This window comes from Esox lucius, chromosome 6, assembly GCF_011004845.1.
Source record: "Esox lucius isolate fEsoLuc1 chromosome 6, fEsoLuc1.pri, whole genome shotgun sequence".
NCBI lineage: Eukaryota > Metazoa > Chordata > Actinopteri > Esociformes > Esocidae > Esox > Esox lucius.
In genome coordinates, this window is record NC_047574.1 from 24,049,393 (window position 1) to 24,063,327 (window position 13,935).

Sequence of the window (13,935 nt, forward strand, 5' to 3'; positions counted from 1 at the left end):
GACATCTGACCATGGTGAATGGTTGTTATTTTTGTTGTTTTGTCCAATTTATTGATCTAATTTAACCTAATTTAGGCAAACTGTATTTATGGGTTTTAAAGTTTGTTATACAATGTGCATAGTGGAGTTGAGTGTAAAAACTAATTAATTTACCTAAATGTATTCTGGATATAGCTAGATTAAAGCATGAGTGTGAGTATGTCTGTTAATAAAGGAGGGCAATTAAAGCTTTTTACAGAGCAAAGCCCTTTTAGTGGAATAAAAATACTTCAATGTTTCTTCAGTTGTCTGCAGCCTCTGATTTCACATCGCCCCCTGCTGTATTCTGTGTGACAATGCAATTCTCAGATAAATTACATCTATTTGAACCGGGATAACAAGCAAACACAATCCCATTGTTTCCTCAAAATAGTAATTGTTTCCTTAAAAATCCCTGCACTTCAATTTGAAAATCCTCAAATATTGTGGAAGCTAAAGAAAGGCATTTTTGAAAAACTGGCCCCCCATGGGGTAACTGGTCCAGGGAGGCTAGTTAACCCAATAGAGTTTTACACATTTTTACACTATAACCACATGTATTATTGATCTGAAGGCTTTACCACTTGTTTATAAAACATTCATAGATCTAAGTTAATTGAAACATATCTGGAAATCTTGAAACATTTCAAAATATTAGATCAACTTTTAGATCAACTTTTGTGGAAAAATGTCCAAAAATTGTGATGACACAGAAAACATTTTTAGTTAAGCAAGATCGGTGGCACCCAGGGAAAGTGTGGGGCAAAAATAATTGTGAATTACGTGAGGGGGCAAGTTACCCCATACTACCTTATATGTTGTAACCCTTTTAAATAACATATGAAAAACAATTCCTTCAGGTTTATTCTGCCATTTCCATATATTTTCTTTTTATTACCAGTGTCAATGATTTTCTCTAGTCGGGAAAAAAAAGGATAAGGTCCTAGAATGTATTTCTGCGACATCAGAGGGTAGGACCAATGCATTGTTCACACATGCTTTGACAAATGGTTGTAGGGTAGAGGAGGGTATTTTGAACCAATTCTTTGTTCAGCATCACTACTTTTAAAAGGGATAACATGCAGACTAAATGATAATGTTTCCTGAAAATAGTAAGCTGTCAGGTGTAATTTCTAAAATAAATGCCTACAGTCATATATTACAATTCTCTTTTCTGTATCACAGAAAAAGCATTGCTCATTGTACTTAACTGGCTGTGACACATGCTGAGATCAAACCCTCAATGTAATGGCACCTTGACACCAGTAGATAATGTTCTAAATCCCTGTGCAACCTGGGGGCTTGTTGAGCATGTGTTTCATGAAGATTAGGCTTAATCTGTGTCTGGAAAACTAGCCCATAAATCTTATAAAAGTCCATCAGCAGATTAACAAATTAGGTAACCCTATTTCGCCAACACACGTTGGTGAATGCGCATCCACTTAACATTGCAGTCCTTACCAACACTTCCCACATGATGGTGCTGTGGGCTGTATTAAACAACTCATTCTGACTCCAGTGGTCCCAGGGCACAACCCGTCGTTGAAGGAGGGTACACTACAGTCGGTCTGGCTTGATATTATCTTTTTTTCTCTGCCATCCTTCCACCTATTAGGGATGTTAATATCCATAAAGTATTTATGGCCACTCAACACACCTATTTTTACATTGAGGTCGGAATACGATGACATTAAGAAATGATCTAACTGTAGCATTGCAGTAGTAACCTATATCCGTGACTGATATACTAAGGCTGACATGTTGAGTCCAATTCAGAGGTTGAGGTTTGAAGATAAAAGTGCGTAATAGATGAGGACCGGACATGCTTAACTTAGAAAATCACAGGCAATGTGTATTATAATATATCCTCTTTAGACATAATGATATATGTCTAAAGATGTTTGATATATGATATATTCCCTTTAACACAAAATGTTGTATTTAACCATTATTTTAGCAGTGGAGGTCATGCCAATGGTTTCTTTTGAGGAGGAGCCTTGCATCGACACAATACCTATTACAACCCTATAAAAATCTCTATAACAATCCTATAACAATACCTATAACAATCCTATAACAATATATATTACAACCCTATAACAATACCTATAACAATCCTATAACAATACCTATTACAACCCTATAACAATACCTATAACAATCCTATAACAATACCTATAACAATCCTATAACAATATATATTACAACCCTATAACAATACCTATAACAATCCTATAACAATACCTATCACAACACTATAACAATACCTATAACAATCCTATAACAATACCTATAACAATCCTATAACAATGCCTATTACAACCCTATAACAATACCTATAACAATCCTATAACAATACCTATTACAACCCTATAACAATACCTATTACAACCCTATAATAATCTCTATAACAATCCTATAACAATACCTATAACAATCCTATAACAATAAATATAACAATTCTATAACAATACCTATTAAAACCCTATAAAAATCTCTATAACAATCCTATAAGAATACCTATAACAATCCTATAACAATACCTATTACAACCCTATAACAATACCTATAACAATCCTATAATAATACCTATAACAATCCTATAACAATACCTATAACAATCCTATAACAATAAATATAACAATTCTATAACAATACCTATTAAAACCCTATAAAAATCTCTATAACAATCCTATAACAATACCATAACAATACCTATAACAATCCTATAACAATAAATATAACAATTCTATAACAATACCTATTAAAACCCTATAAAAATCTCTATAACAATCCTATAACAATACCTATAACAATCCTATAACAATATCTATTACAACCCTATAAAAATACCTATTACAATCCCTAAAACAATCCCAATTAAATTCCTATAACATTACCTATAACAATCCTAAAACAATCCCTATTACAATCCCTAAAACAATCCCAATTAAATTCCTATAACATTAACTATAACAATCCTAAAACAATCCCTATTACAATCCCTATAAGAATCCTATAACAATCCTATTACAATTCCTATAAGAATCCTATAACAATTCCTATACAAATCCTATAAGAATCCCTATAATAATCCTTTTACAATCCTATAACAATCCCTATTACAATCATATAATAATCCTTTTACAATCCTATAACAATCCCTATTACAATCATATAACAACCCCTATTACAATCCTAGAACAATCCCTATAAGAATCCTATAAGAATCCTATAACAATCCCTGTTACAATCCTATAACAATCCTATAACAATCATATAATAATCCCTATTACAATCCTAGAACAATCCCTACAACAATCCTATAATAATCCATATTACAATCCTATAACAATCCCTGTTATGATCCTATAGCAATCCTTTAAAAAATGATACTATGATGTAGTATTAAATCCAAGGCAAAGACCTGGCACTAACACTGAAGTAAAGCTCTGCCCCAAAAATACATTTGGAAATGTAATGGTCACTTATTTTCCCCTTATATTTTAACACAAGTGCTGTTTTTTTATGCTTTCAAACAAGAAATCTCAGTGATAAACATTGAATTCAAAATATTAGAGATCCTTTTCATAATAGGTAAGGCACTCTTGTCAGCTATCTAAACCTTGTCGTAATCATTACCAAATTACCAACCGGGAACGCAGACCTCCAGGGGGCCCCCACTAATTTGTTAGTAACTACACTCAGATATCAGATGAACATAGCTCGATCAGGGTAAAATGTTTACAACTGCAATCAACCAACCAACCAAATCTTGCTACAGCAGCCAATGGATGCACTTTTGACCACAAAAAATTATAATTCCTAATGAAGAACATGAATGTGGATGTGGTGATTCTCTTTTGGCGTGTTCATTTGTTTCTATTCTGTTTGACTCTCCCTTTTGGCTTTGTCTCCTTTGATTGTTCCTACATTAGGCTTTACCCCGGCTTCTACTGTGATATATGAATCCAAAAATGTTTTACAGGCCCATACATTAAAGAATGTCCAGCCAGAAGCCACGAAGAGAGCTGTAGATTTGTCTGAGCCAACACATCAGCACCCCCTTTGGTTTAGGTGGAATACCACACAGGTCACCCTGCCTGAGAAATAAGTGACAGCTTATTTGAAGGTTGGAGATAATTAATGAAGGGGAAAAGGGGGAAAATACAACCTCACCCCCAAAAGAGAGTCTCAGTCCTTTCAGGCTATCTTAAAAGTTACCCCCCGCTCCCATTCTATATATAGCCCCCCCCTCGACCATCTGCGAGAATGATATTGCTCTCTTAATATCCTCATCAGCACTTTGTGCTGTGCAAAGACGTTTCGGCCCCCACCCCCACTCTAACTTTTACCGCAACCCCCCCCCCCCCCCTCGCGGCCCCCCTCCCGCTCAAAGATCTGCCGTCCAAGCTCTGGATGGATTTCGCACTCCCTGGGATCTGAGTCCAGTCACAGGTCACGGACACCCTGGGATTTGTAAACTTCTGATTGAGATTAACCTGAAGCCTTGATCTCCAACTTGTTTTAGAAGACCACCTCTCAACAGAAGAATACAACACTGGGTGAGTCCATCATCCCATCAGCTTGAATTGAATGACATATTGCATGCATGACATGACTGACTATGGCAAACTAAACTGACATAAAGTTGTGCAATAGCTTCACCATGGAGCATTCGCTTGGGATATAAATAACTGCACTTGACAACTGAACTAAGAGTGGGAGACATTGGCTCAGTGAGCAATGCCTCTTTTATTAATTTAAGGGACGTAAAGAGCTTAAAAAAGGGATGGTGAAGTGATATAGGAGTTTCCTTGATTGTTTTTTAGCGTTTGCTTCTTGTCTTAAAGACGCAGGCAGGCTCTGAGGGAATGTGCTGACCACCCCCCCCCCCCCCCAATCCAACTGCACATTTTATGTGGTGTGCAAAGCCTGGAATTCCCAGCTGGGGGTGGGAGGGAAGGCAGGTGGGCTGAGCAGTGATGTCCTCTGCTGGTGCTAATTTTACAGAGGACTTACAAAGCCCTCCTCCGCCATCCTGCCTCCCTCGCCCCACCTCGCCCCACCTCGCCCCACCTCGCCCCACCTCGCCCCACCTCGCCCCACCTCTCACCCGGCTTCATTCGACTTTTGGGAACATTTTATCATTGTGTGTGTCCATTGTGTCTCACACATCTCAGTCCACTGACGCCACTGCCTCGTCGCTAAAAGGCCTTGGCTGAAAATGGCGCTTAAAAATAGCTCTGGTGGATTGGGTTACGGTCAGTCGATGAGATGCAAAGTTTGCCATTGACAGTACGCCTCAAAGAAGTGCTGTGAGAAGGGCTCTGTGTGACATATTATTGTTTGCTTACTAAGATGTGTATCTTTATGCTGAACTTAGTAACTGATAATACAGAATTCCTCTGGCAGGGTTTTACATAATGCAATCATCTTTAATTACAGCCAAGTTCTTTGTATCCGACATATTGGATGAGTCTGTTTAGTACAAATTGGATTGATCAGAAAGTCTGTGTCATTTGTGTTCATGGGCTCATCAACAGGGATGTGTTTATTGGACCTAGGGTGGGAACAGTACTGTATGTGTTGATCCCATTTAATGTCTTGAGTTGTCAAAAACTTCGAACAGACAGACTGTTGACCCAAGAAATGTTAGTCATTTGAAACCATTGACACACAGTCCAAGCTTTAAAAATGAACAGGGTGCAGGCTGCCTGTATTCTATTTTGCCTCAGAAGATGTTCTATGGGTGGTTGGGGGTCCGCAAATGGTGTAATGCCTAGAGACTATCCCCCTTATAAATAAATACTTCTCCCTCCACACTATTTTTCTATTACTGAGTTCTACAACAATATTACAACCATTTTCCAAAAAGGTTGGGATGCTGTGTAAAGTTTAAAGCAAAATATAATTCAATGATGTGAAAATCATTTTAACCATATGTTCAATAGAAGATAGTAAAAAGACAAAATATCAAATGATGAAACTGAGAAATATTGTTTCTTCAAAAATAAGAATAACCTTTCTCAACGTAAAATTGCAAAGACAGTGGGAATCTCATCGATGGTACATAATATCATTCAAAATTCAGAGAATCTGGAGAAATCTTTGTACACAAGGGGCAAGGGCAAAAACCAATATTGGATGGTGTCACATTTGTAAGCAGGAAGGGCACAAGGCACAGAACAAGGGAAACATCCATTTATTTTAATGCACAAAATTGCTAAACGGACCAGCAAACCACAACATGCATGCAAACACAACACAAACAATGATCCACAATTGAAAGGTCCAAAAGGGCAACTTAAATAGGGTCTCCAATTAGAGGGAACGTGGGGCAGCTGCCTCTAATTGGGAACAATCAAAACAACAGTGCAGAGATGACTAGAGGCACCTCTGTGGTGAGGCCCTTTCTGTGGCCCCCAGGTGCATAGAGATGCCTAGAGGAACTACAGCCAAGATCTGACAGATGGCCATGATCTTCAGGCCCTCAGGCAGCACTACATTTAAACAGATACAATTATGTAGAGGAAATCACCTCATGGACTCAGAAACACTTCCGAAAACCATTGTCTGTGAACACAGTATGTCGCTGCATCCACAAATGCAAGTTAAAACTCTACCATGCAAAAAAAAACATATATAAACAAGATCCAGAAACACTGCTGCCTTCTCTGGGCCTGAGTTCATCTAAGATGGACTGAGGCGAATTGGAAAACTGCACTGTGGTCTGACAACTAAAGATTTGTCAGACCACAGGACATTATTTTTGGGAATCATGGACTCCGCGTCCTCTGGACTAAAGAGGAGAAGGACCATCTGGCTTGTTATCAGTGCACAGTTTAAAAGCCACCATCTGTAATGGTATGGGGGTGCATTAGTGCACATGGCATGGGTGACATGCATATCTGTTCAGGCACCATTAATGCTGAACAATATATACAGGTTTTGGAGCAACATATGCTACCATCCAGACGAAGTCTTTTTCAGGGAAGGCCTTGCTTATTTCAGCAAGACAATGCCAAACCACATTCTGCACGTATTACAACATCATCATGGCTCCATAGTAAAATAATTGGGGTGCTAAACTGGCCTGCCTGCAGTCCAGACCTGTCAACCATTGCAAATATTGGCACATTATGAAATGTAAAATACGACAAAGGAGACCTTGAACTGTTGAGCAGCTGACATCCTATATCAAGCAAGAACAGGAAAACATTTCACTTTCAAAACTACAGCAATTGGTCTCCTCAGTTCCCTAACGCTTACAGAGTATTGTGCAACACAATGGTTAACATGCCCCTGTCATCAAATTAAAAACGGACATGTATTTTTTTCGCAAAACTAAAATGTTTCTGTTTCAACATTTGGTATGTTGTCTTTGTACTATTTTCAAATTAATTCAGGAATAAATTATTTGCACAACTTTTTTGGAAACGGGGTTGTGTATGTCAAATATATATATATTTATACAGTATATAGAAACAATTCATACTATACAGGAGCTTGGTATGTTGTGACCTTTTCAAACTTCCTGTTTACATGTGTTCTCAGGCCGCAGTCATGCCACGTGGAACACCTGCCCCGCCTAACAAGCGAAAAAAGCCCACTAAGATCATCACGGACCTGTCACACATCACTCAGGATGGTAAGGCACACACAGCATTACGTCTAGAGATGTACGTTATTCAACACATTAGTAACAGGTTCATAGGGATGTCTTGAAAAAAAGAATGAAAAATGTTAGAGCTAAGACACATTGTCCAATAGTTGATAGTATGAAGGGAGCGACATACTCTAGCAGCAGGTAAAGGAAAGACAAGTTGGGGACGTTTAGGGAAGCCACTTTTCCCGACAAGCCAGACGCTGGTCCATGAGTCAGGATCCACTGTATGATGGGACTGTTTGATGGGCTCCAATCACTGAAAAAAGTGATTATTATTTCTCATTATTTCATTCACAGAGACTGTCAAGTCCCAGTGTGAGCTTGTCAAAAAGGTTCTTCCACGTGACTGCACTTAACATGGGCTAATGATGACCTCCTTGTCACACAAAAACATGTGTCTCCTATATTTCACAGCATAAATAACATCCTTTACAGTGATTGCAAATAATGGTTTACCATCCCCACCCTATTGGTTGTTGAATCACAGGATCCATACGTAATCGTTTGTTTTTGGGAAAGTAGTGACTGGTATTTTCCCCATACAACCACTAAGTGCACCAGATCCTCGCACAAGTAAATATAGAAGGCTTCCTATGACATCAGTGAAGAGTAAATGTCTGCTTCACGTTCACTTCAGCTGTGCAGGACACTTTACACTTTTTCTGTCAAGTGTCCCGACGGATTCAGCGACAAGGCCCAAGCAGAAAGTTGTGTTAAACACAATGTGTTACTGCATGCTGCTCCAAGCTGATCAGAGTTCAAACTCCTTCCCTTCTACAAGAGAAGCTATGGCTGCTGTAACTTCAAATAAACATAGATTGAATGATTCTCTTATCACATAATCAGTGCTGACGTCCAGTGTAATTGTAAAAATGGAAATGTATTACATAACAGCTTAATTCTATGGTAGTCCCTGAGACACTAACATTGACCATTGGAAATGTGTAAGTTATTTCCTGGGAAAACACTTCTTAAGGCTTTCAGAGTAACTGGCTGTTTATCCAGTGACAATCCCAATGCCGGAAAACAGTGTCCGGAGATTCTTCGCGGGAACTGAAATGATGTAATATTTTGAGGAAGTGTGTTTAATCAAAACTTTGTGGAATGAAAGTACCAGGAAGTTCCAGGACCAGGTGATTTGTGTATAAACCCAGCTGCTACCTCAACAACCGGTTTCTAAGACAGATACAACAGACAGAAAAATAACAAAGCAAAGACAGATTAGGTTACTTCTTAAAAACATCTGAATATGCCGTATGCAAGCCTTCTGTTCGTCAGGTGTTGCATTACCACTGTATTCTGCTACCATGGCTTCAGAGTGGCTGTGACGACTCATCCCTGTGAAGTGTAATGCAATTTAGACTCTCTCTTCTGACAGGAATCATAAGCACTGAGAGGAGAACAAATGGAGATAACGGGGATCTGGAAATGACTCAGGCCTTACCTTATGAAGCCACCGTCAGAAGCTAGTCATTTCCAGCCTGGGCCCAGACTCAGGGAGAAGTGATTCTCAACTCTGTCTCCTTCAACAGCAACATTGTTGAAGAGCAGCCAGTTCATCTTTGGGCAGAAAGATTTATGAATTTTCCATCGTAATGATACCAAGAATCTGATAGCATCCTCCTCCAAGGCAACCATCTGTGCTGAGCGTAATTTCTGCCGCTATGTAGAGATCAAATTACACCCACACAGACATATTTTCTGGGTGGAAGATAAATTATGCCCAATAAAATACTTTAACGTGAACACTGACAGCACTTTTTCATTGTATTTTAACATGAATTCCCTAAGCCAACTCAGGGACACATTTTATCCAAACAGGTATTATAACCAGGGTTTCAAGGATAGTTTCTGCATTTCTTGTTAGTCTAGTGTCTTTTTGTATCACACTGCAAACATGGTTGAGTACATGAGCCTCCACAATTGCTGCATCAAAAAATCTGATTTTTACCTGATTAACAAAATGTTTAAATTAATTGCTGTATATCTGCTGTATGTAAGTATGTTCATTGAGTATGCTGTATTGAAACAACCACAGAAATGAATAGAAACTGTATGAACCCCCGATCTGCAGAATATGAGTCTGAGCCTGAGGCGTCAGAGTTTGACCTGGGGACGAAGATCAAGACCCCCAAGGACACCATGCTGGAGGAGCTGAGCCTGCTCAACAACAAGGGCTCCAAGATGTTCAAGAGGAGGCAGAAGCGTGTGGAGAAATTCATATATGAGAACAACCCTGACCTCTTCGGCACTGAATCTATGGTGAGACAATGGAAGTCAATTATTCAAGTCAAAATCATGAACTTGATATTAACTTGATATAATACATGTCAAAGATGACCTTAAACCATTCTAACTATTTATCTATTTCTTCCATAGCTCTTTTTTTATATTTCACAGTGGTTACATTTCCAGACCCATTTCTTACAGAAAAAGGAACAGGGAGAATGTTTCTAACTGTTTCAACTGCTGATTCACGCTTTACAGAACGTTAACATCAAACATAAGACTATGAGAGTGAACAGTTAACAGTGACAACGGATTATTGAAGGAAATTCAACCGGTAGGCTAACACACAGGTTGGAAAATTATGTTATGAACGCAACCATTTTCCTTTTAGGAGAACTTTCAGAAGCTGGTCCCTAGCTTGGGGGGCACAATGATTTTGGACGCTAGTGGCAACATGGTGCAGAAGCAGGGAGGTCCACCAGTGCCCCCTCCAAAACCAGGCAAAGATGGTCATGGTCATGGTCATGGACACGGTTACAGTCAAGTGCATGGACATTATGGGGGTGCACATCATGGTGCTTCAGGAGAACATGGTCAGGGTGAGTATCCCTCCAAATTAACTCATGTTCTTAGGGCAACTAACAAGGCCATTGTAACCAGTTGCTTAAACAGTGTTATTAAGTGAGTTAGGTGAATGTCAGAAGGAGAAGAAACTGAGCTAGTGTGTCAACATTTGTTCACTTAACTAAGTTTACTCACGGTGAGCTGACTGTATCAGCACCTGATTGTTTAAGTCAATGAATGGGATCTAGCTAGTGATCAACTGTTCTCTTGTTGGCATTCATTCTCAATGCAGGTTGCAGAGGTTAATGAAAATGTTTAATTGTTGATATCCTCACTCTTAACAATAGGAATTATATATCAGCTTGTAAGCCAGCTTTGAGGCTGATTCAACATACAGTTGTAATATGATTTTATATCATTGTGTTTGATCAACTAAATGTAATTTATATTAAGTCAATGTTCAATTATAAGGCCACCAGCTACAATAGAATTGTCTTTGCTCAACTAAATGGCATGGAGTTTGTTTCCACGTAAAGTTATATGGCAACCAGCTGAGATAGGACTGTAAGTGGGCCCCACATGAGTGAAAGTTTAGCAAACTCAAAATCTAATCAGCTAATTGTACGTTGAAATCACTTTTTTTTTGTTTTTTACGTGTATTATTGTTGTGTTTTTTGTACTGGGATTAAAAAATGTATATCAATATACACAAATATGGCTTTACTTTACTTCCCCTCAATACAGGTAGTAATGGGGTAGACGCTGCCTTAGAACAGGCCAAGAAAAAGAAAGAAAACATTTCCTCATATGTATCACCATGGGAAAAGGCCATGAAGGGCAACCAGGAGCTGACATCAAGCATGAAATGTCATATGCCGGTCCCTCATGCACACCTCGATCTGCCCAAGTACAAGTCCTTTAACAGGTAGTCCACTCAGTGCCTTGCCTGCTACTCCATATCATTTTCTCGCAACGACCGTGAAGTATTGCAGCCCGCCAAATTCCTCAGAAAAGCAAACACTTTGAATGCCCGTCCAGGTAATTCAAACACATACGGAATTTGCCTTAGGTCATGAGTTTCACTTATTTGCCCTATCTTTTGTTGCCCGTCACTTTAACTCTCTTAGGAGCGCTACACCCTTTGGGGGCTTCGACAAGGCCTCTCAACTCATGACCTTCCAGCTGCCCGACACCCATGCAGTGGCCCCTGAGGAGCCGGAACCGCCTGCCCTGTACCAGCATGACATTGGTGCTCGACCCTCCTTTAACCGCACTCCCATTGGCTGGGTGGGGAGTGGTGAGCCCAGCAGCATTCACATGGAGCTGGATGCAATGCCCTTCGACGGAGAGACGGATGACCTGTGAACAGCATGCCCCGGCTGACCCAGATGTGCGAAACAAAGCATCTATACCTTAAACTACGTAAACATAAACATACACTTTTCAAAAGGGTGATCCAGTCCGCTTTTCCTTGAGTTTGTTTCTTTTAATAGGAAAGTGTGTATGAAATGAACCACAAATGCTCAACATTGGGCTGTTTAAGAAAGCAAGCAAGAGAGACAAACTGACAGAGAGACAGAGAGAGAAAGAGAATAAGAGAGAGCCAGGGAGAGAAAAAAATGTAGTCTCTTAAAATCAAAGAAATCAATCACGAGAATACTCAGAATTGTAGGTAACTTCCCAGTGAACACAATGGCTGCCATAACTGTGATGAATGCTTATACTTGTTTTCCAATATGTCTCATTTAGGGGGCCTAGCATATTGGGTCATTGCACCACCAGTCTCCAACATACTCACGAAGCAGCAGCACAATACCTTGTCCATGAGAGGAGACAAATAAAACACAACTGAGAGTTTGGGCTTTGTTTAGCTTTCTTCCTTGTCAGTTGCATAGTGTCTCATTGCACATCAGGGCAACCAAAAGTGGTTTCTTCAGCTTCTAGCCTTCTAACGCCATGGCTTTGACAGTTCTAGGTTCTCTGTGTTTCTGTACCTTTGGACAATTTTGTCAATCCCCAGCACATGAACCCAGCCTAAAATGCATGCAGTAGGTGTGAGTTGAGGTGTGCTAATATCTGTTGAGTGATAGAGATTTTGTTCTGGGTGTGGTTTTCTAATTTAATCAGTTCTGCATCACCTAAGATTTCTCCTAAATAAACATTCTCCTTGTTGTCATTTGTCTCTCCAATTGTACGGAAAAGGCAAGTGTGTAGACTATTATAATCTTAAATGGAATAAATAAAGTGAATGGGGGTTAGTCTAATGAATGTTTGGTGCCTCTTAAGATACTTGAACATAAAAAAACGATAAGTATTAACCGTGACAAACACGCTTAAATAAAACCATCATGCTTTCCTTCTCAGTCTGCCCCCCTGTGCCAGTTGCGCAAAGCGCACTTGGACTAGGGTTTAGTGGCGGTGCATTCGTTTGAGTCCCTCCGGATAAGAGACAAGAACACATCGGGCCTGAAAAGGTAAGTCGGCTACCCACTAACTTCACAAATAGTCCACATGAAACGTGGGAAGGAATTAGCTAAAATTACCGATTTATATAGCGATTTAACATAGGGACCATGGACGAAACTGGCTGAAATTGAACAAGTGCACGCGAGTCCTTTGATAAATAGACAGAAACGACCACCACAGGGCGCATTGCAAGAGAGGATGCGCTGCACCGTATCCACAGCACATAGGATTTCAACTGCGTTATATGGACTACGTTTATATTTAGAATGCGCGTACATAGCGAGATTACTTACTACTACCAAATAGTAAGCGTGTATGTACGTTATGCTAGCCTCGATAGCCTACGGATATTAAATCTCCATCGTTGTTTACCAGAACAGCAGTGACTGCATTGTTTGCGACTTGCGCGATGCAGCACCTATCTCAACTCCGGACCTTTTAGATTGCTTACGAACAGTGTTGATACTTTAACTTTAAATATGGATCAAATGCATTCAGTATAGTACTTGCATTTGTTTACACAATAATCATGGTGCATGAAAATAGTTTATCCTGTCTTTCCAACTCGCACTTGCTGACACAGCTGCAGACAAAAAATACGACGATGCATGCAGTGACTAAAAAGCATGATGCATCTCATTGACATATTTTCCCATTTAAAGAGTCGGGTTCACGCGTTCCATATGGGCCTAACAATGCGCATTATATTCGTGTAAAAGACTCCAACATTGACGTTGATAATGCAATTTCACGTTTACAGCGTAGAACAGTATTGCGTGCTGTGTTACCCAATGTTACGAGAAACTGTGGTCTAGTAGTTCAGCGATTTTACAAGTGGGATTTATGTAGCCTACATAAAGTAGTAAAGAGTAGTGCGGAAGAGCGCAATGGACTTTGACCAAGTGGATCATAAAAAAAAAACATATAAATACTTTTCTTAGGTATTGCATAGTGGAGGTATATAGGTATTATAGCCTAAACTTGTGTAA

The 13,935-nt window shown here is 39.5% G+C and overlaps 2 protein-coding genes across 10 annotated transcripts in view; both read left to right on the plus strand.

Moving 5' to 3' along the window:
- Positions 1-4,421: 4,421 nt before the first annotated feature.
- On the plus strand, positions 4,422-12,656 carry myoz1a (myozenin 1a). Its single transcript, XM_013134268.4, has 6 exons — positions 4,422-4,583; positions 7,576-7,669; positions 9,762-9,949; positions 10,308-10,515; positions 11,225-11,405; positions 11,608-12,656. Exons 2-6 carry the CDS (start codon positions 7,585-7,587, stop codon positions 11,843-11,845), a joined length of 900 nt encoding a protein of 299 aa, XP_012989722.2. The 5' UTR covers positions 4,422-4,583; positions 7,576-7,584; the 3' UTR covers positions 11,846-12,656.
- Positions 12,657-12,853: 197 nt separating this feature from the next.
- Positions 12,854-13,935, plus strand: part of usp54a (ubiquitin specific peptidase 54a) — a 72,588-nt gene continuing 71,506 nt past the window's right edge. For 8 of the 9 annotated variants that reach the window (XM_034292698.1, XM_034292704.1, XM_034292707.1 and 5 more), the window contains exon 1: positions 12,854-12,954. The gene's annotated coding sequence lies outside the window, so the exon portion shown is untranslated. The remainder of the gene's footprint in view (positions 12,955-13,935) is intronic. The other variant, XM_034292701.1, reaches the window with a different exon arrangement.